Raw genomic sequence first — 26,176 nt, 5'->3', positions numbered from 1 at the left:
CTTCATTGCGGTGCGCGGGCCTCTCACTATCACGGCCTCTCTTGTTGCAGAGCACAGGCTCCAGATGCGCAGGCTCAGTAGTTGTGGCTTACGGGCCCAGTTGCTCCGCGGCATGTGGGATCTTCCCGGACCAGGGCTCGAACCCGTGTCCCCTGCATTAGCAGGCAGATTCTCAACCACTGCGCCACCAGGGAAGCCCCTTCCTCCCATTCTTAACTTCAGTAATAAATTCTTTCTGTCCTTGGAACCCTGAAAGCCAGCAGATGTGCCTGGGGACACCATAGCTAAGCTTATGTAAGCTGGGGTGCTCTGACATCTGTCTTGGGGTCTCCTAGGTGCCCAAACATTTCCTTACTTCATTAGGGTATTTTTTCCTCCATATTTAGGGGATTTTACAGTTGACCAAGGACTTTTAGATACATACATTGTTCTGATTCTCAAATCAAGGTAACAGGACAAGTAAATTGTCTGATGAGAGAGAAAAAGTCAATGACTTGCTCAAGGGCTAAAACTCAAGTTTTCTGTCTCCAAATGACCTTCCCACAACATTGAAAGGTAAGGGTTTTCCTTTCTGGAATATTTTCTGCAGAGAGCAAGGTCTTTTTTAATTTAAAAAAAATGTTGTTTACTTATTTTTAAAATAAAATAATTATGTTGTATGATACAAAAAACAATAGCACAAAAAGTTATACGTTGAAAAGTTAATGTGGTCCCACTTCTATCACTAGACCCAAAAGTGACCACTGTTGAGAGCCTTTTGTCCACCAGAGGATTTTTAGGTGGCTCGCTTAAATTTGTATATCAACAATTATATTTCATGGCCCCTAAAAAAATAATAATTATGAAGATGGAAATATGAGAAAATGTTTACAGTTTGATACTAAGAAGGGGGAGAATGACCACGATATGGTTTGCATATTCTGATTGCAGCTCGCTAACGGAAAGCACACAATATGGGCAAAGCCAAAATGTGAAAATGTCTATGTTAGAGTTATAGGGTTATGGGTGCTTTTCCGCTCCAGATTTTCTTAAATGCCATCACTTTTCTTACAGTTCCAAAGGTGAGAGAAGCAGAAATTTAACAACACAATACATTCTCTATGGATATATGGCTATACACATATTATGTAGTAAAAATATTAAAAAATAGACCAGAAGAATACATACCAAGTTCAAGATAGTGTTTACCTTTTAAGAAGGAAGGAAATAGGGTCAAAAGGATATAGATAAGCCTTATCTGTTTTGTTTTAATTCTTTTTTAAAAAAATGATAAGCTGTTTAGATCTACAGAATCCTGGTGGTGGTATTAGTGTAGTACTTTACTGTATGTTTGAAGCATTTCATTACTTTTTTATTTATAAAAATCAGGGGCTGGATAGGGAATATACCACCAGCTTTGATATAAAAGAACTCTCCTCTAATCCTATGAGATCATTTATTTCACAGCTCATTTCAGATTGCTCCTTCTCTAAACTACTCTTAGCTCTTAATAAAGAAGAAAAAAAGGAAAGAAGGAAGGAAAGAAGGGAGGTAGGGGAAAAGGGAGGGAGGGAGGGAAGAAGGGAACAAGCAAATTTCCCCAGTGCTGCTAAGCAAAACTAACTTGAAGTGAATTAAACAATTATGGTCCTCTAGACCAGGGGTCAGCAAACTTCTTCTGTAAAGGCTCACTTCATACATGTTTTAGGCTTTGCAGGCCATACAGTTTCTTTCCAACCTGCTCAAGACTGCCTGACATTGAAGCATGAAAGCAGCCGTAGATGATACATCAATTAATGGGCATGGCTGTGTTCCAATAAAACTTTATTTACAGAAACAGGAAGTTGGATTTAGCCCACCACTTTGAAAGTTTGGCTGAACAAGCTCCATGGAACTCACAGGGGACAATAAATACAGATCCAGTTGGAAAACCTCTTAGAGTAACAGTCTCTGACCATGAGCCTTGGGTAGTTTCTTTAGTCTCAGCTCTGATGTTTGAAATCCTGGGATTTTACATGTGTGCATTTGCTGCCCATTCTAGTCCTAGTTGTATCTGAGCACCCAGTAGATCTTGCCTGGCAATGAGGTTTGAGATGGAGAGCCCCATTACTCAAATTTCTCTTTCCATTTGTGAGTGAATGAACCAGGTGATAAGCATTCAAAACTTAAGCAAGCTCCGAAGCTCTTATTTTCACCCAAGGATCCAAAACAGATAGCATAGTTGCTATAAAAGTTTATTACAGTTGTGATCTGTGATAATAGCCCCAGGAAATATAAATAGGGACATTTGGTCATCACATGTAATTCATAAAATCTGAGGCTTTATCTCAAGTGATTGTGCACATTTGAATAAGATAGATAATGCCAGGAAATTTTACAGAACAGAATGCTTCACTGAACTTCGTAAGGCAGGGTGCTGGGGTGGAGTGGGTGGGCGGGAAGGAGCCTATAAAATTCAGGATTACATGGGGGAATAATCAAGTCTGGGTCTCAGAAACCAAAAGGACATAGCCACAAGATGGCAGCCATAGTCAAGACTCCACACCACCCCTGTTCAATGGCCTGGGCCACATCTGGGACTCCCCACCTGAAATGCATTTCACTTTTTCTCTCCTATCAATTACATGCCCACTGGATCCCTGCATCCTCCCAAAGCCTTCCTGGTAGGTCCCTGATTGTTCCCTGCCTGGACATGGGTATCACAAGGCCACTCCTCTCTTCTTACCCATGCCTCCCCACACACACAACAATAGTGATTAATCTCTGTTTGTGTGCAATGTAAATACATGATTACCTTACTCTATTAACTAACAATTCTTTCCTTTTGTTCATAAGCCCTGAACTCGTGTATCTTAATGTGAGCTCCTAGCAAGTACAGTCAATATCAGTGTAATTCTTTTAAAGATTTCATGCTCTGTGACCCATGGTGAAACTGAAGTCAGCCAAATTTACAAAGTCTTGCCTGTCCGACCCTTCCCTGCCCTTCCCCACTGCCTAGATGTCCCACCTTCAGATCCCTTATACACCCAGTGTGCAGCTGATGTTCTCCCTTCACAGTCCTCTCAAATCCTACTCTCAGAAACTCATTTAAATTGGAAGGTCACTTAACTGGCTATTTTAATTTTCCCCAAGGTCTTGAATTTTGACTTGTTTGTACTGGCCTTAGAAGGCAGGGGGACATAATGTCAAAAGGTTTCGATTCAGTATCAGGGACTCTGCTTCTCAATCTAGTTCTGCTACTGTTTAACCCCACAAAGCCCCTTCTCTTCTCTGTAAAATGGGAGCATAGATCATAGAACTAGATGATCTATCCTGTTATCCTATGCCTTCATCCCATCCAAGCACAGAGCAGAATTGTGAGAACACAGACGCTGGGACTAGAGAGACCCAGACTCCAGTCCTGGCTTTGCAATACACTAGCTATGTGATTTGGGACAAATTACTTAACTTCTCTGAGACTCAGTTTTCTCTTCCATCAAGTGGAAAATTAAATAAAAATCCCCACCTGCACAGAACTCTTATGAGGACTGGAGATGGAATAAGTTAAGCCCCTACTGGAGACTAAGTAAAGCTATTGGCACCAAATAAAAGGCAGCTATCATCCTTCGTGTGCATTATTCAAGGGATTGCTGGCTCTGGGCAGCAGGTGGAGCTGGTAGGACATTGGGCAAGGCCTCCAGTAAGGAACCGCAGAAATCACACAGAAAGGGGGCAGATCATACTAAGTACTGTTCAAAAGTAAAATTCAGAAAAAGCCAACTGCTGGGGGATGGACTCCATCAGGGTCTGAGTTGAGGGAGGCTGCCCCTCAGGTACCTGGGGGCTCCCAAGTCCAGGGAGGGTTAATCAGTAACCTGAACAATAGGTGAGGTGATTGGGAAGGCAGGCAAAGAGGTTGAGCAGTAAGCTTATTTTTATGACTACTGCTACATCAGCTTCAAGGGCAAAGGTCAGCCAACAGACTTTCACCCACCTGAACTGTGGACTTGGAGAAGGCTTGCTTCCAAGAAAGGGAATCCCAGTGCCCTCCTCTACATGCTTAGTAGACAGGTGCTACCTCACAAGCTGAACCAAGGAGCAAGGAGCAGTTCCCTCACCAACCTCCACTAGTGCCAGAGTCACCTCCCCACCCTCCCACTTACATTCCTTTTCTCTTCTTGCACCTGACCTTCCCTCCCTCAGGAAGCCCGATTTCTCTACCCCTCCCAGCAACTCCCAGTCCAGGCTATGCACACCAGTCTCTAAGGAAATAAGACTGAAATGCCCAGGCTTTTCATCTTATAACTAAGAACTACCCTGAAGGAAAGGAGGAGAAAGTGAAGGAGGTGGAATCATCACATAGGCAGGGAAAGCACACAGGCACCAGTCAAGGGCAGTAGCACTTTATGTCAGGAAGCTGGGCAGGGAGGGAGCAGTAAGGCTGGGTGTCAATCCCAACTCCAAGACAAAGCCCTATTAGTCCAATCCCGGAGCACATGTTCCCACTGAGACCATTCAGTGGGACATGAAAGTCTCTTCAACAAACGGTTCTGGGAGAACTGGACTTTACTTCACATCATATACAAAAATCACTCAAAATGGATCAAATATCTGAATGTAAGAGCTAAGACTATAAAACTCTTAGGAACAAACCTAGCATTCAATCTTCATGATCTTGGATTTGGCAATGGATTCTTAGGAATGACACCAAAAGCATGAGCAACAAAAGAAAAAACAGATAAATCAGACTTCATCAAGATTTAAAACCTTTGTGCATCAAAGGACACGAAAGAAAGTGAAAAGACAACCTACAGAATGGGAGAATATTTGCAAATTATGTATCAGATAAGGGTCTAGTATTCAGAATATATAAAGAACACTTTCAATTCAACATCAAAAAAGACAACCCAGTCAAAAAAAAATAGTGTATGCATGTAGAAAGTAATAACATAAAAGGGAAAAATTATTGTGGTAGGCTGAAGATATATATACATTTCCTCTAAAGAAGCAATAGTCAAATGCAATGTATAGATTTCATTTGAATCCTGATTCAAACAAATCAACTGTAAGAAGACATTTTTCAGATAATCAGGAAAATCTGGATATGGACCAGGTATTAAACTACTTAAATTAAGAAATTACTATAAATTTTGTTAAGCATGATAATAGCACAATGGTTAAGTTCTTTAAAAGTTAAAGGTGCGTTCCGAAGAATTTACAGTGAAATGACATGATGTCTGGGATTTGACTTAAAATACTGTTGGAGAAAAAAGATGGAAGGGGAGAGATGAACCAAGAATGGCAAAATATTGTTCATTGTGAAAGCCAAGTGATGAGAATTAGGTCCATGAGTACTCATTATACTATTCTATCTCTGCTTGTGTATGTTTGAAATTTTCCAAAATTAAAAAAATTGAAAATGTTATCTAATATTGTTGTTTTCTCACTTTTAAGTAATCAGGGCAATAAAAGCACGAGCTGCTATTTTTTCATTACCCTACCTAACTAGAGGAGAAGGCTCAGTTCAGATCCAACTGACTCAGATTTCAGCCAGGGCAGATCTTTTACAAGTGCTGAGATTGGTCCAATCTCACCTTCGGTGCTAGATGAGGAAGGACAAGAAAAAAGAGGAAAACTGACCATAGCCAATGAGATGACCCCTCTGATACAGCAGTGAGTACTTTGTAACTGCTGGCTAAGGGGGAAAGCTGGAACCACTTCCTATGTGAGCACAGAAAATGCCATTTCTCTCTCTGCCCTTGGATTTGGCAATGGATTGTTAGAAATGACACCAAAAGCATGAACAACAAAAGGAAAAAAAAGATAAACTAGACTCTATCAAGATTTAAAACTTTTACGCATCAAAGGACACTACCAAGAAAGTGAAAAGACAACCTCAAGAATGGGAGAAAATATTTGCAAATCATATATCTGATAAGGGCCTAGTATCCAGAATATATAGCCTTCTTCTCTAGCTAGGTTAGGGTGCTGAAGCAATCCAGGGAGCTTCTTACGGGGAGCATCAATGGTTCTCATGTTCATCATCATCATATCTTACATCCCAAAAACGCTTCATGTTTTCAAGAAAATCCATTTGATCCTCACTACCACCCAGGGAGGTAGGCGAGGCGGAATTTTTATCCCCATCCTACTCACAAAGAAGCTAAGCTCCAGAGAAGTAAAGCAATATGCTACTGGCCCCAGGTCACTGCTGGCGAGCAATAGAGCAGAAGCCCAGCTCCTCCACAACCCCATGCTTCCTCCAATTATTCTCCTAGATAGTGTTCTTACCAAGGTCCTATTTTCTTTCTGTTATTCTTTATTCACATTTTCCTTCTTTAAAATTTTTTTTCCACTGTCGCTTTAACCTTTATCAGACTGACAATCTCCTTAGGGATTAAAAAAAAAAATTCCAGGCAAGACCTATAAGCAGACTTTTTTCTTCCTGCCATCTTTTGGGCTGTCAGGGGGAATATATCTCAGAACTTCAATGGTTTCCTGGGTCTTTCGCTTTGTTTTGTTTTACCATCAAAAGGAGTTGACTTGAACATTTTCAAGAAAGGAAAAGAGAGGTAAAGAAGGAATTCAAGTCTTGCTCCAGTGGGTCAGCCAAGAGCTCTGCACAGCTTTCAAACACACCCCAAAGGCCAGCCAATCCCTGAGAAATCTCAGCTCTGCATATTGGGGCCTGCAGCTCCAGGTTGGCAGGGAGGCAGGCTAAATGGAAGGGGGTCCACCCCAGTGGTTGGGTTCAGAGAGAGCAAAAATCCCCTGGAGGGTTAGCAACTAAAGGCCCAGGGAGCTGATTCTGAACGAATATAAGAAGCCTTGTGCAGTGAAAAGGACAGCGAGCTGGAGCCAGCAGTCTGGGTTCTACTCCTGAGCAAGAATCTCCATCCCCAGAGTTTCTGTTTCCCTGTTCACGAAGGAAGAGGGGGAATAATCTCTGAGGTCCCTTCCAGAGTTGCCACTGACTGCCCATGTTTAAGCGCATCAGAAATGTCACTTGGAGCCAGATTCTGACCCTGACAGGGCATAAAGGCTTACAGCTACCTCTAAGGTCCGGGCCAGCCCTCAGGCATCCCTAACTCCCTTTTAATCTTCTGTTAAGAACAGTTTTCACTGAACCTTCTTGAACCGTTTATGTCTTCAACCTTCCCCACAGTAGAGGATAAGGAGTTCCATGTGTTCACTCCTTGATGTGTGAAATAGGACTTTACTCTCAGAAGCAAAAAGGCCTAAGGGACCGAGTTAATAGAAACATATAGCACTGCCCTTTGGTGGGCCAGCATGTGCTGAGGAGCAAGGGTAGGCAGGTTCTGAGACAGCCAGTGCTCAGCCCCTAGGGCAGAGGACTCACCGAGATCTTGGTGAAAACGTACAGCAACAGGGACAGAACAGAGAGGTAGACCTGGATCCGCTTGCCTCCAAATCGCTTCCGCAGGTACTCTGGCATCGTCACCACCTGCATGGGATGGAAGGGCGGTCACTGCCAGTCTGAGTGATCAGAAGGCCCAGAGCAAGCAGAACAGAGGCATCCACCCCAGTGTCAGAGGTATTATCAAGGGTTAACCTTCGTTGGTCAGAGAAGTCTGCGAGGTGGCCAGATGTCCCCATCCTCCATCCATTTGCTCATCTCCATCCCACATGCCCTACCACTGCAGAGGCAGCTAGGTATCATCCCAGGACATAGAAGGGCCCAATAAACAATTTTTTTAATGAACACATGCCTGCACATAACCAAGAAGGCAGATCCTTGCCCTGAAGGAGGAGGGGATAGATAAATAGATAGATAGTCCTATACAAAGCACCTTCTGTGAACAAGCCATCATAACCACGGTGGTACCTTTTCAGTGCACCAAAAAAGGTGTCCAGGCTGGGTGTGTGCTTCACCCTGCTCTGCACATAAGCCTTGCCAAGGACTGTGGCTGCAGGCCAGCTCAACTGCTCTCCCAGTTCCTTTCTGCAAATTCCAACCACACTCTGTCTCGTGTCCTCAACCCTGAGCCTGCTGTCTCCTGGAATCAGACATGTATCACCAGCAGTCCATGAGCCTCCAGAAGATGCAGAGTCTGCCTGTGCCTCTTTCTTATTGATTTCAGCTCCTAATGTATAGACGTACACATGGTAGCTGCTCATTATATCTCAATGGACAGATGTTGCTAAAGCTCTCTTATGTAAAACATCAGAGGTTTAGTCAAGAGACCGAGCATGCATTTGGTAGTTGAGTACCAGATGCATGCTCAGCAAACAAAGGCTGCTGATGTTTTTAAATAAAGGGAAAATATGGTTCTTTTTCTCATGTTGCTTCTGTTCCAGGGGCTGAGGCAGACAGTTACGTATCATGTGCAAATGCACGACAGTGCCTTGCAAGTATTCACCCAGACTGAGGGGATGTGATGCTTTCAATGCTGAATAGAGTGAGGTTGCTTAGGAGGGCTTCCTAGAGGGACAAGTCGTGGCCAAGTAGATCTGTTGAATGCCCCTGAGAGCAGTCAGGAACTTTATAACCCAGGAAAGAGAGCCAAGTCATAGGCTCTTATCCCAGAAAGTCTCCTCTGCCCTCCAGGAGGACCAAGTTCACACAGATATTTGCCAGCAGGAAATATATATTACATAATAACAGAGCAAATACTTACCCCTGCCTTAATGTAAATGGGGACAAACACCCAGCCCAGCACAACCACCAAAAAAAGGGCCTGAAACCAAAAAAGAGGTGGAGTCAAACCAGGAGGAACCTTAGCCCATCCCGCTGCCTGCAGGGCTTGCAGCTGCTGCAGACCATCCACCCAGCATTTTCTCTTTGGGCTCTGGGCACAACTCCCTAAGCGGCCATCAGTGCTTGGAGAAGGCCTTTGATGCCTGATTGGTCCACAGGAACAACAGTTGGGCAACAGTGGAGAGGAACCCGGGGGGCTGCCCACTGACATCACAGCTCCTTTTGCTTCTTCCCTGGTTTACAGGAGTAAAATACCATTTAGAGAGCTTTTAAAATTAAAAAAAATAATAATAATAGAAATCTGGTGGTATTTCCAAACCTCTTGATATGGCTGAAAGGGTACAGGAGGGGTTGGCTTTTTAAAAGAAGAAAGAAACACTATCGCCATCAAATCAGTGATTTCTCGTGGTGGAAGGGGAGCAGGACCCTGGGGTTCCTGAAGCTGTGCCCCTCATCCATCTGTACTCCCAGGTGGCCCTGGGAGGTTCTCTAACATCTAGAACATCTCTGAGTGTAGACTGGGCTGGCTGACAGCTAAAGATCCTTCCAGCTCCAGGACACAGTGTCTCTGATGTTACTCACGTTCCATTCAAAGCCCCCAGTGGCGATGCCTGCAGCTGCTCCCGTTCCCGCCAGTCCCACAAAGTGGCCGCTTCCGATGTTACTGGCGAACAGAGAGGCTCCAATCTGGAAACACAAAGAGAAGGTCAAGTGAGAACTCCATGCTTCACCAGGACACTCAGGGGTGGACTAAAGATAGAAGAGACATGTCATCCAAGAGAAGGACAAGAAAGAGCAGAGGCCAGCCAGGAACTTGACTATGCTGGAGTCTGCCGGGACCACTGGTTCAGAAGGCAGATGTGAGGACTTGGGTAATAGCAAAGATAAAAAGGAGAGGACTGGGGAAGGAGTCGTGGGATGCATCCCCAAATCAGATCTCTGTGAGTCCTTTGTGAGCCCAATGCGCAACAGTCAAGAAGGCATGGGAAGCTCCACAGCCCGACCTGCCTCCTCTGGAAGTCTCCCCAGCGGCTGAGGGCTCAGGAGCAGGACCTGTGCCATTCATCTCTGTGTCCCCCAGCACTCCTGACTTGGGACCTTGACCAATACAGGATCTCAGGAAATGTGGACAGTTTTGTTGAAAGAAATCATTTAAAAGGAAGCCTCTGGACGTCAGTTACTTGTCACTTGTCAAAGAAGGCAGGGGGTAGAGCCAATAATTTCCAAGTGACTCCTAGCTGTTAAATTCTGTAATCCCATGAGCTCCCAAGTAACAAGAGATGCTAATAATAATAACTCTCTAAGTCAATATAGTAGTTTTTTTGGCCGCACCACGCGGCTTGTGGGATCTTAGTTCCCCAACCAGGGATCAAACGCAGGCCCCGGACAGTGGAAGCATGGAGTCCTAACCACTGGAACGCTGTGGAATTCCCTCAATATAGTATTTTTATTTTTTTACAAAGGTCCTATGGATACATGCACAAAACACTGCATTTTTTAAAGATATACATATGTCTAAAAACATAGGTTAGAAGACAAATTGGAAGGACATATACTAAATATCCAAGAGTTGAAGCTAAATATCCAAGAGTTGAAGCCTGGGAGAGGAAAGGAGAATGGGATTTTTTTTTTTTAAACATCTTTATTGGAGTATAATTGCTTTACAATGGTGTGTTAGTTTCTGCTTTATAACAAAGTAAATCAGTTATACATATACGTATGTTCCCATATCTCTTCCCTCTTGCATCTCCCTCCCTCCCACCCTCCCTATCCCACCCCTCTAGGTGGTCACAAATCACCGAGCTGATCTCCCTGTGCTATGCAGCTGCTTCCCACTAGCTATCTATTTTACATTTGGTAGTGTATATATGTCCATGACACTCTCTCACCCTGTCACATCTCACCCCTACCCCTCCCCATATCCTCAAGTCCAGAGAATGGGATTTTTGAATAGGAGGTGAAGGAGAAAGTATCAGGTGAAACAAGAGAGGGATTTTGAACTGACCAATCATGGTACTGTACCATCAACTCAACCGCCTCTGAGGTCCAAGAGAACTCCAAAAAGTTCTAGAGCTTTTCTGTACCCAGGAGGAGAAGGCATAACAACATTTGATGATCACCAAACTAGTATAATTATCCCCAGTCTTGCTGAGCAATTGGGGGAGGCTGGTAGTTATTTGTCTAATATCCCTAATATGGTTCAAATTTGGAACAAAACACATATTTCCCAAAAGGCAGATTACTCCAAGGAACTGTCCTAACTGTTCCTCGATATAAAACAGTGGGTGCTTAGTGCCATATGCTAAGTCAGAGGAGAGGGAGATCTCTGAAGGCCGGGCCAGGAGGTCTCCAGAATGATGAAGAGACAGTGGTGTAAGTGCCTTCATTCATTCACTCAACAAATATTAACTTAGCACCTACTCAATGTGTTAAGTGCCATTCTAGACACTGGGGATTCCTGTATGAAAAGCACCACCACCACCAACAAAAAAGATCAGAGACTGGTTAAGTGCTGTGAAGAGAATAGAGAAGGTGTGATAGATAGAGTGACTGCTTTAGTCTGGGAAAGGTCCCTCTGTGGGGTGCCCTCTAAGCTGAGATCAAGATGATAAAAGAAGTCAACCATGCTGAGATCAGAGGGAAAGCGTTCCAGCAAAGCAAAGACCAACCCCCCACCCCCTGCCCAAGTGAGAAGGTCACATGGTTGGGAAGCAGAGAGAAGGCCAGAGTAGCTGGAGTGTGGTGGGTGGTGTGAGATGAGGCTGGAAGGTTGGGAGGGGATACATCATGTAGGTCCTAGCAAGCCAGGATAGGAGTGTGGATTTTACTCTGTCTGATGGGAAGCCACTGGAGGGTTTCAAGCAGGGGAGGGAAAGGATCTAACTTGTTTTTAAGTATTGCTCTCAAGCATGTGGAGAGTGTAGTGTTGGGGGCAAGAGAGAAAACAAAAAACCATGTGGGAGGCAGTTGCTGCCTGTAGGTAACAGGGCATAGCAGCTTGGTCTCAGGTGGTGGCAGTTGAGATAAAGACAAGCATAGAGATTGGGGTACATTTTAGAAACAAAGTTGATGAGCCCTGTTGATGTATCAGACGTGGGAAATGCGGGAAAGGGTAATCAAGGGTAACCCCTAGATTCGGGACTTTAGTAACTGGTGGACATCATTCATTAAGACGGGAAACTGTGTACTTTGATTATTGCTGCTTAAGAGTTTAATATTTTGTTATCTGTACTTTAAAGTGTGTTGTACAACATATGCATGCTTGCCTTTGTTAAAAGAATAGGACCCAGTAAGCTTTGCATAAAGAAGTATATAACCATTGGCTCTGACCATAAGTGGAATTCTCATTGTGTAAAAATTCTATTGCTCTAGACTGCATTTCGTCCTCATTATAGCACAAACAGTAAAATGCTTTGTGATGCAGAAGAAGAAGAAGGAGGAGAAGGAGAAACTGAGAGTAAAGCAGGCTGTTTAAACACATCCACCTCCTCCTTCTCCTCAGAGCTTGGTGGGGATAACAGTTCACTTTTAATCAGGATTCCCTTCTGCATGTAGCCTGCCTGTCATTACACATTATCTTTTTTTTTCATTTACCATCTCTCACTTGATAAATTATTAAGCCTAATGTTATACTATTAAGAGCATAATTACCAGTAATGATTAACTGCATTAGATTAACCTTAAGTTCAAGAATTTCTCTCCAAGATCCCCCCAAAGGGGGACAGTGGTCTTTAAGCAGTTGTAGGCTTTCCTGAGGCAGCCCTTCACCATCTGATGGAATGGGGCCAGGGGAGCTTTGGGGGTATTAGTCCAGGTTCAGTTCATTTCTATCATGGTCACTACTGTTCTCCAGTCGCTCACCTTGGCCTCATCCAACCTCCCCCACTTCGCCCCATGACCTGCACTCAGTTATTTACAAAACCCTGACTCTGCCTTCACAATGGCATAGGCAGCTAGCACTTTTTACATCGCCCTTGTACAGGCTGTCATTGCTTCTTAACAGGCTTCGAGGTGCTCTCCAGTCTCCCCCCACCCATATGACATCTCCAAAGCACAACTCTGATCAAGTCACTTCCCTATTCAGAGACCCTTCCGGACCCCCAAATGAGCCTGCCAAGCAGTCTTTCCTGGCAGTTCCGGGTTTAAAGATGCAGTCTCAGGAATTCAGCAAGATTTCACACTAAAGTTCCCTCCAGTGAGAAGGCAGCATGAGCTTAAAAATTAAAGTCTGAATGATCTCTTGCCCTCTTCCAATCTGGGTGATCATAACATCTGCAAGCCTCAATCTTCTCCCATGACAGGGTTGTGCAGGAATCAAAGGAGATTATGAATCAGTAATGACACACTCAGTGGGCCCTCAATCAGTGTCCTTTCTTTCCTCCAAGAGGACAGTCACTTCACCCTCAAAGACAGTTCACAAGAGCTACAATGGACACTGTTATGGACTGAACTGTGTTCCTCCAAAATTCATATGTTGAAGTCCTAACCCTCAATGTGACTATATTTGGAGATTGGGTCTTTAGGGAGGAAATTAAGATTAAATTAGGTCATAAGGTTAAGGCCTAATCTAATACGACTGGTCCTTATAAGAAGAGGAAGAGACACCAGTTCTCTCTCTGTCTCTGTCTCTGTCTCTCTCGCTGAATGTGCACAGAGAGAAGGCAGCCATCCACAAGCCAGGAAGAGAGGTCTCACCAGAATCAACCCTGACAGCACCTTGATCTTGGATTTCTAACCTCTGGAACTGTGACAAAATAAATTTCTGTTGTGCAAGCCACTCAGTCTGTGGTGTTTTGCCATGGCAGCCCAAGCAGGTTAATACATACATCATTGCTTTATCACCTACACTCCTCTGACAGGTTTTCACACCACCCTTCCTCTCACTGGAGCTTGTTAACAATGCTTTCATCACTCTGACTTCCCAAAAGCCCTCTCTGTCCACACCTCACCCATGTTCATGCCCACTTGGGAATCATGCCCCATCTAGGGAGTGACCTATGAAGCATCTTGTCCTTCTCTGTAATTTCCTCCCGCATTCCTTCTCAGTTCAGGATTTCAGACTTCCTCTGAAATTTTCCCAGCTTGACCTTGCTTCTGACTAACTTCTTTCCAGGCCTTCCTCATTCTCTGATGGGTCTCAGGAAGTCATTCCAAGTATTTATATGGTTTGCTGTCACAGTGCAAAATGTGCTGGGTCTGACCAAACCCAACAGGTTTCACAGCATGGTAATTGGGGAAATAATGTAATGTCACATTACAAAGAGAAAAAGACTATGTTTTCCTTTGACTTTAGGGAATTCACAATCATACTTTACTGCCTAAATTTCCTATCCTAGAAGGTTGGCAGGAGGGAAAAACCTAGGGAGAAATTAGAGGATCACAGAATCTTCCAGAACTGGATGGGCCCATAGATGTCACAGCTTGAATCCCCTCAGAAACACTCCCTCCCCCCCTCCCCCCATACCAAGTGAAGGTTAGCTTCTGGATGTGTGCCTCTAGTGACAGAGAACGCCCCACCTCACAAGGCAGCTGAATCCATAGTGGAACAACTCTAATGGTTGCAAAGTCCTTCTTTACCTTGAGCTTAAATCTCCCCATTTAGTCCTACTTGTGCCCTCTACAGTGCAACAGAACAAGTCAAATCTCTCTTCCACAAGCTAGTCTTTCCAATATCTGAGGACAGGGGTTGTACCCACCCTCAAATCTTCTCCAGGTTAAGCTTCCTCTTCTCATGTGTCTGCTTCTCACTGGCCACCCTTGTTGCTCTCTCTGTTGCCCTCAGCCCCACCTGTGTCCCAAATAGGTCTCAGACCCTGGGCCTCTAGACCAGTCCAGACATGGGTTGTCCAGAGCTAAGCAGGCTGCCCTTCTTGACTTAGCATCTGTTTTTAACATCATGTGGCTTCAAATACTTTTAAACCTGCCTCTCAGCCATGGGTCCTTGGCAGTGCTGAGGATGAAGCCAGTCCCTCTAATTCCCATCACTGTTCGAGAATCTGCCTCTAAATTATCTGGACCATTTAACAAGAATAGATTTCCTCTCATTGCAATTTAGATTCCTGATAATGTGGTTTGCCTTAACAATACAGTGGCTCTATCACTTAAATTTTTTTCACTTCAATCCCTCCAGGGTTTGGCACAAATCTGATGTTTTCCCATGAGCCTTCTCTAAAGGGAAAACCACTTAAACCACAAGGAAGACATCTGGCCAAATTCATTTCTCCATACCAACTATTAATGTCTGGAGTTGGAAGCTAGCAGGGACTGCATCTACCTCTCAAACCAAAGGCAGACATCAGTCCATCTAGTGATCGCTCCTTCAGTGCTTAACTCAGCCCTAGAAATGGGCTCCCTAAACCATGCTACTCACAGAGTGCTCTGCGGGCCAGAAGCACTGGCTTCACCCAGGAGCTTAGGAGAGCTATGAGTGCTTAGTCCCCCCCCCCCCAACACCTACTGAATCAGAGAAGTAAGGGTAGTTCTTACACACAGTGAAGTTTGAGAAACCTGCCCTAGACTGCACTGAAGCTCACTGTTCCTCCTTAAACTTGTTTGACCTCTCTTTGGGAGCAGAAGCCAGGGACTAACTACAAACTTGGGATGCTAAGATGAGGTGGACAAAAAGTTTGGGGTGAAAGAGGCTCTCTCTCCAAAATCCCCTACTGAACTTCCGGAGTTTACCATGGCATTTGGGCCACCACTTCTCTACATGCCAACATATAGCACATGGACTGAAACAAGCTTTGACGAGTCTCACTGGTGAACCCCAGACCTGGCAGGCTCAGTTGAATAAAGACTTCCAGAGTATCCTCATGCCATAGCAAAGTTACTGAGACATTTCATACGGAAGTCTACAGAAGCCACTCAAAGGCTTTGTGGGAAATCCTTCCACAATTTGTCTCCTCAAGAGAGGGGGTTATAAGAGTTCCCAGAGCGTGACCTCAACCACCAGAGTCAATAAATATTGCTGACTGGAGGGCTCCTCTGCCCTGCCATGGCATGAAAATGGGAAGAGGAATTAGAGGCTCTCAAGGGTCTCTGCAATCTAGCCTCATCCTCCTTCTCCAATCCCAGAAGCCCCTCCACACTCTTCCAAGTCCTGTATGCTCTAGCTAAATCACACAGACCCAGCCTCCTGGATATGCCCTGGGCTTTCCTGCCTCCTGCTTTTGTTTACACCATTTCCTTCTGCTTGGAACTCCCTCTCCATCAAGCTCTACCTGCAAAAACACTGTCCCAGTGACCAAAGGGAAGCCCAGTCCCATCTCTCTGCTGACACCTTCCAGAGCCAATCTCTTCCTCCTCTGACCTCTTACTCCACCTGTCGTCTGTTGCACTCTCCTGGTGCCTGTCAGGCCCTATTTTGGTAACTGCTTCCGTACAAGTGTTGTCCCCCAAATATCCTCTAGCTCTTGAAGAGCATTTCTGCTTCCACTTAGCATAGGACCTTTCTTGCACATGGCAAGCACTCAGTAAAAGTCTGCTGAGTGAGTGAGTGAGTGGGTGGGTGAGTGACAGCAAATCCTTGGAGTCTCCTCTTGAGGAAACGACAGGAACCATGGTGACCAAATGCCTTTGAGTTGCATTTATTCCCACTGGCTGCATGGAGTCGGGACTCTTAATGGGGACATGCCAAGGATGGCTCTCTCCTGAGGAAGAGGCAATAAACCTGTCCTGCCAGGCCCACACGGGGCCCGTTAAAGACAGTGGGGCTGATTAGAGACTCTAAACTGCTCTGAGATGTCAAAAGGGTGACCTGTAAGCTCAGTGTTAGTGAGACCAAGACCTCAAGGGGGATCCGACCTTGAGGGTTAGTCCATCAAATAGGCAAAAAATTTTAAATGATAATATTTGGTATTGGCAAGTAAATAGTCTCTCCCATATAGTTCTGATAGAAATGTAATTCTGGAAAGCAGTTTGTTGGCACAAATCCAAAGATCATCTCCTTCCACCATATGATCCTACTTTTAGTATTCTATCTTAAGAAATTATCAGAGATGCAGAGAAAGACTTATACTTAAGGATTTCCTTAGTATGTTCAATGCCACCTTATTTACAATACAGGAAAGTTGGAAACAACATCAATGACCAACAATGGGAAAACCACTGGATAAATTAAGGTACATACTTAGGATGAAATATTACACTGCCTTTAAAATTATAGCTTTGAAGAATTTGTTATGAGGAGATGATTGTCACAAAAATGTCAAATAAAAAAAACATACAAAGTTATATACCATATGATCCCCAAATTTTTAAAGATAGATAGGCAGATACAGAGACAGAGATATCCAAATTAAGCAGTGATTATCTCTGGAAAAGAAAACAGTAAGTGTGTTTTTGTATTTTTCTAAATTTCCCACAATGAGTTTGTGTAATTTTATAATCAGAACACAATTCTTTAAAACCTTTAACAATAAAGGGCAACAATTCCAGGGTGGTCTCAGATTAACTTGTAGAGCCTGAAGTCTCAGAACAAAGCATGCAGGGACGTTACGTATTTGTTTCTGGGGTTGTAGAAAAAGACATGAAAATATCATTGAATGCTAATTGAAAATTATGTTTTATATGACATAAAATAGAAAATAGGAAATATATGGGAAAGCTTATTACTTGCCAACACTCAGTCATCTGATGTTAGAGCAGGGATTACCTTGGAAATAATTAAAGTCAACCCTATTCTTTCAAATGAAAACAAAATTAAAGCCCAGAGGAAGAAAGTGATTCAAGTTTACACATTCATTTTTTCTTTACTTCCACACCCTTAGCAAAGTAAGATAGTATGTGAACACTCAGGACCACTAGCTGAAGAGTCAAGAATCGCCTAAAGCAACAGACAATGGCTCTGTGTGTGTCCCTAGCTTTACCATCAGAGGTAGCCACTGGATTGAAAAAACAGTGCCCTGTATATGCCTTGAAAGCACAGTTAAACGGTGTGCCTGCCCCCCACCCCCGCTTCTTCCCCTCCTATTAAGCACACTGAGAGGATTCCCACCCGGTTCTAATCTTGGTCCAGTGGTTAGGACTCTGCGCTCTCACTGTCGAGGGCCCAGGTTCAATCCCTGGTAGGGGAACTAAGATCCCACAAGCCATGTGGTGCAGCCAAAGAAAAATAATTCTTGGCTCTGCCAGGACAAATTATGTGACCTTGAGCAAGTCACGTTACTACCCTGAGCCTCAGTTTTCTCCACTATAAACTGAGGATAAGAATACTTCTTAGCCTATTTCACAAGGGTGTTCTCTGGCTTAAATGAAGTGACACGTGAGAAATGTTTAGGAAAGTTTTACCCCACAAAGCCATACTATTCAGAAGAAATATTAATGATGCTTTTACATAGCCCGTGTTTTGATGGAGTTCCCTGAATTTCCTTAGACAGAGTGGTCATTTTCTCTTGGAGGGAGCATGATCTTTGTAGTTTAAATGCAAAATGCACTCAGCTGATTTCAGGGAACCACTTTCTTTGTTAATGGATCATATAACACCCCGAATGTCCAGAGCTCTGGAGATGGCTTCCTGTTCTCAGCTTCTGTCTTTCCTTTAAGGAATGCTACCAGGATATTTCAGGGCCTCCTCTCCACTCCTCTGGGCTGTGCTGGATGCCTCCCTCGAGATATCCTCAGACAGTGGTTCTCAAACTTTGGCATGCACCACAATCTACACTCAAAATACAGGATGTCCACTTCAATCTGAATTTCAGATAAAAGAATGCATTTTTTAGTAAAAGTATGTGCCAATATTGCGTGATACATACTTATACTAAAAAAGCATTCACTGTCTGAAATTCAGAGTTAGCTGGCCAGCCAGTATTTTTATTTGCTAAATCTGGCAACCCTAGTCAGAATCACCTGGAAGATTTGCTAAACCACAGATGGCTGAGCCCCATCCCCTCAAGTTTCTGATACACTGGTCGAGGTTGGGGTTGGAAATTTTGCATTTCTAACAAGAACCCAAGTTTTTTTTTTTTTTTTTTTGCTGCTGCTGCTGTGGATACCACACTTTGAGAGCTCCATCCTAGGAGAATAAGAAAGGGAGAGAGGATGACTAACTTACAGTGCCTCCTTGGAGGCCAAGTGTTGGGCCAGGCACTTCATTCACCTTATCTGATCATGCTCACAACAGTCTGTGAAGTGCATATTGTTCTCATCTTCATTTTACAGGTAAGAAGTCTGAGGACCAGAGCAGTGACGTGATTTGCCCAAGGTCCCACAGCCCAATGTGACCGATGCGCAAGGGACAGAAGAAGAGGCCAGAGCACCACGCTGTCTGTCCCCCTTCCTCCCCAGACATTCCCTTCTGAACTTCCCTGAAGGGGCACAATGCGGTCAGACCCCCCAACCCACCTCATCGACTCATTGTAAATTCAGGAACAGCATGTGTGTATCTGCATCACACTTGTATTTCCGATACTTCCCTCATCCTCTGGTGAACTGGTCTTTAATCTAAATTAATATCTTGGGGCAGGTGGTGGTGGTGGGATGAATTGGGAGATTGGGATTGACATATATACACCAGTATGTATAAAATAGATAACTAATAAGAACATGCTGTATAAAAATATAAAATAGAATAAAATACAAAACAAATAAAATAAAATAAAAAAATTTTAAAGACTCCAAAGAGTTTATGAGGATTATATCTATCTATATTTATATTGGAGCTATAAAATGAGAAATTGAAAGAATATGTACTTATGAAATCATTTAAAATAACAATAATAGACTTATTATATGATAACAAAAAATAACATGTGTTAATAAAAAGTGACTCTATTTTCCAAACTAAAAATAAATAAATTGATTAATTAATTAATTAACATCTTGGTTCCCTTAGTAAGGAATCTTTTCACAGGGGAAGTTTGAAAAGGTTTAATCTTTGACCCTTGCCATCTCTTAGGGAATGACATTTCCTGGATTGGGACAGAAGAGAAGGTGGGGCTCACATATTCAGGCTATTTAATTTCAGAGACTCGTAAATATTTAGACACAGGCGTTCTCCAGAGTCATCATAATCTCTGTTTACCCTATGTCAGCTCAAAACGGACAATGGTGGCCTTTCACTTATTATCTTCATGAACTCTCTCTTTGCCCCAACAGCCAAAGGGGCGTGAAATCAGGAAACCACTGCCAAAGCTGGCATCTTCCCACAGGCTGTTGGCACAAAAGGGGGGTGAGGTCTTCTGTTGGCATTTATAGGTCAAGGAGGCTGACGACCAACCCTCTCACCAGCTCAGACGGGCTCATCCTTGGGATGATCAACAACTCAGGGTCGCTCACCTGAAGGGCCTGATCAATATGCATGGTCTCTCCCCTATGCTGGCCCTCTTTCAGTTCCCAAGTATCCAAGGCTCCTCCTCACCTCAGGCCTTTGACAATTCTGTTCCTTCTGCTTGGATCGCTCTTCCCCCAGTCTTCACATGGCTGCCTCCTTCTCATCTTTCAGAGCTCAACCTAAATGCCCAGTCCTCAGAAAGGCCTTCCCTGATCCTCTTATGTACATAAAGACTCAAACACATTTCCTTCTTAATCCTCATCACTATTTGAAATTTCAGATACATTTCGTAAGAATGTGTGTCACACACACATACACACACACACACACACACAAATATATGCCAGCACCTAACACAGAATGTGGCACATAGAAGATAATCAATATGTAAATGTAGAATGAAATAATAGCAATGCATATATGGATAAATGATTGAATTCACACTTTAAGAAGCAGCATCTGGGGACTTCCCTGGTGGTCCAGTGGCTAAGGCTCTGCGCCCCCAGTGCAGGAGGCCTGGGTTAGATTCCTGGTCAGGGAACCAGATCCCACATGCCACAACTAAGAGTTCGCGTGCTGCAACTAAAGATCCCGCATGCCTCAATGAAGATCCCGCCTGCAGCAGTGAAGATCCCACGTGCCGCAACTAAGACCTGGCGCAGCTAAATAAACAGATAAATAAAAAGAAGGAAGATCTGGAGATGAGATACAATAATAAGGACAATGATGATGATGATGATAAGAATGTCCAACTTGGGTAGTACTAACTGTATACTATTCTAAGAGATTTACATGTATTAACTACTTTAATCCTCAGAACAACCCTGTGAGGTAGGTGCTATGACCTCTATTTTGAAGTTGAGGAAACTGAGTCAGGAGAGGGTAAGTAACTCAGCCAAGGCCACAGAGATAGGAATGGATGGAACTGGGGTTAAGACCAAGGCAGCCTGGCTCCAGAGCCTGTGCTCTTAACCCCAACTCCAAATCACCTCCCTTGCATACAGTTTATCCAAAACAAACATATAGCTGCAGCCAACTCAAAATGTGCCATGCCACTGGTAGACAGGGAAAGCCCAGACACATTTCTAACATGAACAATCCAAAGACTTCATCATGGCTGATAGTTTCAGCACTCTTCTGACCTCAACCAACTAGAGATATTGATTATAACTTACTTTTCCCTTTCTCTGTTGGCAGAAGTGCTAATGTGTTAGAGAATGCTGGGAAGACAGCCAGAGGGAAAGGAGAAGCCAGGAGTTTAGGTACAAACTAGATGACAGGAACTTGGCTACACACCAGTCAACTGAGGCCTCGGAACACAAAGGATACATGGGATGGTGAGTGCCTGTGCATGAATCAGAGAAACTCCTCAGAGGAGACCAAGCCTTGAAGAATTGGAGGGAAATGGGTCCACCAAAGAGAGAGAGAGAGGGAAGGATGAGGGGGAGAGAGCAAAAGGAGGAGGAAAGCAGAGGGGAGGAAGAGGAGGAGAAGGAAGAGAAGAAAGAGGAGGAGGAAGAGAAAGAACTGGTCCTTCAAGAGTAAGGCAGTCACTGGCATGCTAAGCAAAAAACTCTCACCACAAAGGAGACACAGATATATGGGAACTGACAAGTTTTGCAAAATCTTGACTTAAACTGAGAGAAACCAAATGTTTGAGATAGTGAGGAAGCACGGCCACACCAGACTTTACCAAGGAGTCCAATCTGGGCTGAAATCAGGCACTCTGATTAGGGCCAGGCTTGGTTTTCCAGTTTTACTACCATGAGCCAAGAAAAAAAAAAAAAAACCTAAAGAAAAAAATGTTCTGTGTACATAGGAACAGAAACGTGGAGCACTGCTGGAAGTAGCCTTTCACTTGGACTCAGCACCCTCCTAACCTCCTGAATTCTTTCCACCGCCTACACAGTGTGGTCACTGCATCAGAGAGGAGAATGCAGGCTGAGGGCTCAGGTGACATCAACAAAGGGATCCAGTATGAGGGTCTGGGGACATATCCCTCTTCTCCCTCTCATTCCTTTAATTCAGCACATACTAGATGCAAGGCCCTGGACTAGGTGGTGGAAGAGATTAAAAAAAAAAAAAAGATTAAGAAAAACACAGGCTCAACCCTGGGACAAATGAAAGCACACACAGCTACATGCAATCAAAGCAGGAAGACAGGGCCACCTGGACTTGGCAGTCACTTCCACCCAGGCTTATGAAGGTCAAGTACTTGTCTGTCTCCCATCTCACATCTTCCCGACCCTTGCTCCCTTGGCAAGCTCTCTGCCTCTCCTGTGTCCATTCACCTTGTTCCTGCTCTTCCTCTCTCATTCATGAGTTCTCACCTAGGTCTTAGGCCTGCCAGCCTCTTCCAGGCCTCCCGGTGGCCACTCCAGTAGCATCCTAAGTGGCTGAACTTTGATCTGATCATTAGGTTTCAGAGACTTAATCAGATACATTTTACTCAAGAGTCTAAGAAGTATGAGAAGCTGTCCTCTTTCCTCAGAGAAAATTTCCATCAGGGTCTCTGGTCAAACCTGAATGAAAGAATGTCTTGGTTTTCAGAGAAACCTGTAGACTGTACCTATAGATCTCATAAATTTCCATCTCAAAGGATAAGGAAAAAGAGATGTGAGTAACCAGAAGAACAGGGAGAACCCTAGCTCTGCTGTTATCTTGTGTGAACTTGGGCAACCCATGGGGTTAATCATCATTCTTGCTGGATCACTGAGGATTCAATCAGATAGATGATTGAAAAAAGAACAATAGCTAAACCTGAGAGTTTGTGTGCCAGGTTTTGTTCTGAGACTGAGTGTGCATCCTCACAACAACCTCAAGTAAGTACTGTTATCTCTGTTATAAGAAAACAAATGTAAGGCACACAGATTTTAAGTAACTCAAACAGGGTCACACAGCTAGTAAGGGGCAGAGGCTGCATTTGAACCCAAGCAGCCTGGCCCAGACCTGAACAAGAGGTCAACAAACTAGAGCCTATGGGCCAAATCTGGCCATCCTCCTGTTTTTATAAATAGAGTTTTACTGGAACACAGCCATGCCCATCCATCTATGTATTGTCCATGGCTGCTTTCATGCTACAGCAGCAGAGTTTAGTAGTTGTGACAGAGATATTTACTCTGTGGGCCTCTGCAAAGAAAGTTTGTCAACCCGTGACCTAAACCACTGTGATATACTCCTCTCTGATGATTCTTTAATAGTAAAGGAAGGAAAGAAACTGTGGCTATTGAGAGACACACAGCCATCACATTTCCACTGGCGATGGACTGGTTCGCATGTACACACCCATTTCCCCCATGCTTGTTCCTTCCTCTGTGGTGTGAAATCTCAGCATTTTAGTCCTGGAAGAGGCTTTGAGATCTCAATCTTACTGTTTCGCACACTGAGGAGACTCTCTGAGACTCAGAGAGGCTGATGATTTGCCTGACGTCACAAATCTAGGACAAAGCAAGTCCTCTGGCTCCTTGTGAGGTCCCCATGCCCTTTAGAATACTTACTTCTTAAGTGTTTGAAAATGCCTTGGGCGTTGTTGAAGGGTTGGCTCAGCCCTGTTGTGCTCGCTGCTCCCATGGACCTGGCTCTGCCAGTGGTCCTGACTGGTGTGACCAAACTCTCTTCCAAAACAAAAGTTCTCCGTGGGGCTGTGTACCTGGAGCTCTATCTCTCTGAGTAATTTCTGCTGCCACTAGCCAAGGCATGGAGAATTTCCCCTTCAAAGCTCACTTTCCTGCTTTCACGTCTCCCACATCCTCAAAGAATCATTACAGCACAGCATCCAGGCAGTTGTTCATCAAAGGCACCAAACCATGGTGCCAGCCCACAATTACATAAGGTTTCATTTTACTCAGGAGGTTTCATGTTTCTCAGTTGGCTTGGCTTGCCTCAATGTGACTCAGGTTTCTGGGGCCCTCCCTGCCTGGCCCTCTTTGTGAGCTGACCTTCCTTTACCCAGCCCTGGAGTCCTTGCTCCTCCTCCCAATGGTCCCTCACTTCTATCCCTAGGCCAAGCACAAACTATTTCTCCCTCTTGGCCTCATTAACTTTTTAGGAACGGGGTCTTTTTCCAGAGTGCCTAGATCTCCACCTGTTACAGGTCACAACTGCCGCATTCAAAGTCACTGAAGCCCCCAGGAATGCCCCCCAACTGGCGTCTCCTTTATCCAATCTTCTTTCAGATTTTATGAGCTCCGATTTCCACCTGCTTTTCTCATGGGTGACTATCCAAGCCCTCGGGGCCTCAGGTGTATCAATCCAAGGTCAATACAAGTCCTTTCCTCCTAAAAATCCCCTGGGACTATCTTTCCGAAGCTTCTCTGGTTGCTCACGCATTCTACAGCACAAAGCAACAGGGCTAAAGGCAGATGAAGGAGGAAAAGTGTCCCCTTGGAGGCTGAGAGAAATGTCAGCTCCAAGAGCCTGTGGCCCCTGTGATGTCCTCCTTGGGCCAGCACATTTGAGGGCAGATATTCTGGTTATAAATTTATAGACCAATGACAGGCTTAAACTGACTTTGTATTTTAATCCAAAGGGAAATTTAGAAGCATAGTTTTGTGAATTCCCTGGCAGTCCAGTGGTTAAGACTCTGCACTTCCAGTGCAGGGGGCACGGGTTCTATTCCTGGTCAGGGAACTACGATCCCGCATGCCCCGCGGCCAAAAAAAAAAAAAAGAAAGAAAGAAAGAAAATACAGAATGTCTTGGCAGGCCCCAATTATCTGCACTACCTATTCAGGTATTTTTCTCTCAATGCTCACCCAGAAGGATCCCCTCCAGCCTGGCCAACATCAGCACAATGGCTTGAGCGAGGACGAGGACGGCTGGGAGAGGCACACATCCACCCAAGAGAGGTCCCCAAACCTCTCCTCCCCACCAGGGTGTGGGTCCCTCAAATGTCCCTAAAACCTTGGGGGGGTGCCCCATATTTCCCACGCACGTGCTTCTCCTTTGCACCCAGAAGTGCAATTGAACTGGTCAAACCACACGTCCCAATTTGGGGACTGCAGAAGGCAGCCATATCCATTTAAAAAAAAAAGAAAGAAATATATTCTTTCTGAAATATAGTTTTGATGCAGTTTAAACTATTTTTCAATTCTGGAGAGAAAGTAGTTTGATTTGCATTTTCTTACATGCTTTGTTGTTCTTTCAAGTGTGTACTACAATAGTTTTAAAATCATTTTAAATTTTAGGATGGAAATCATCATGCTTATTTTTCTTCTAAATGAGCAGTTTTTAAATTTTGTAAGTCAGCAGAACCTTGCCCTCAAACAAAGTCTTAGCAGATTCCCCTCATATAAAATAAATAAAAGACGGGTTGCTGGGAGGAGAGTGAGGGCACCCCTGAGGCATTTCTACAGCGCCTAAGAGTTGTAGTGAACATATTTTTAAAGACTGCTACCAGGGAGGGGGAAGGGTAAGCTGGGACGAAGTGAGAAAGTAGCACTGACATATATACACTACCAAATGTAAAATAGATAGCTAGTGGGAAGCAGCTGCATAGCACAGGGAGATCAGCTCTGTGCTTTGTGACCACCCAGAGGGGTGAGATAGGGAGGGTGGGAGGGAGGCGCAAGAGGGAGGGGATATGGGGATATATGTATACATATAGCTGATTCACTTTGTTATACAGCAGAAACGAACACAACATTGTAAAGCAATTATACTCCAATAAAGATGTAAAATAAATAAATAAAAGATAAAAACTACTACCTTAGAATATAACCATACTTAACTGAATCAAAAACACCAACTATTGTTAAGACATACCACGGAGCACGAAGAAAGAAAAAACACTGCCACTTAAAGTATGGCATGCCACTGACTGTCAGACACAGTCAATCTCAGAACTGTAAAAATGTGGTCAATGTGTAGCTGGAATTGATGACTTACAGTAGTATAAATAAATTACATATAAATCGTGTTCATATACTCACACGGTCAATGTGAAAGTTAAATTTAAGTGATGTGGCAGCAATATCTTCACATAAATGCTAGCTTCCATTTACTGGGTACCAGACAAGTGCCAGCTGGAGCGTTGCCCTGACACTCTTAACCTTCCTTCCATTTGTTAATGTTCCCATTTACTGAGCACCTGCCAAGCACAGTGCTGAGTGCTGCACATGCATAATCTCATTTAATCCTGACAAGAACCCTCCAAAGTACATATTATTCTCCTGTTTTATAGAGGGAGAAACTGAAGCTCAGGGAAGTTCAGTGACTTCCCCAAGGTCATAC

General features: G+C 44.0%; 1 protein-coding gene across 7 annotated transcripts in view; it reads right to left on the bottom strand.

Annotated features, from left to right (window-relative positions):
• LOC309639781 (sodium/glucose cotransporter 1) overlaps nt 1-26,176 on the bottom strand; it is a 142,978-nt gene that overhangs the window by 46,522 nt on the left and 70,280 nt on the right. For all 7 annotated transcript variants that reach the window (XR_014251850.1, XR_014251851.1, XR_014251852.1 and 4 more), the window contains 3 exons: nt 9,260-9,364; nt 8,598-8,657; nt 7,319-7,423 (listed from right to left, as the gene is read on the bottom strand). Coding sequence is in view for 3 of the 7 variants with exons in the window: in XM_082417470.1 (XP_082273596.1) it covers nt 7,319-7,423; nt 8,598-8,657; nt 9,260-9,364 (270 nt within the window). In the remaining 4 variants the exon portion in view is untranslated. The remainder of the gene's footprint in view (nt 1-7,318; nt 7,424-8,597; nt 8,658-9,259; nt 9,365-26,176) is intronic.

The sequence above is a fragment of the Balaenoptera physalus genome (genome assembly GCF_965194825.1).
Source record: "Balaenoptera physalus genome assembly, chromosome: 12".
Classification (NCBI taxonomy): Eukaryota; Metazoa; Chordata; class Mammalia; order Artiodactyla; family Balaenopteridae; genus Balaenoptera; species Balaenoptera physalus.
Note: the sequence above shows the minus strand (reverse complement) of the source record. Positions and strands in the feature narration are given on the sequence as shown.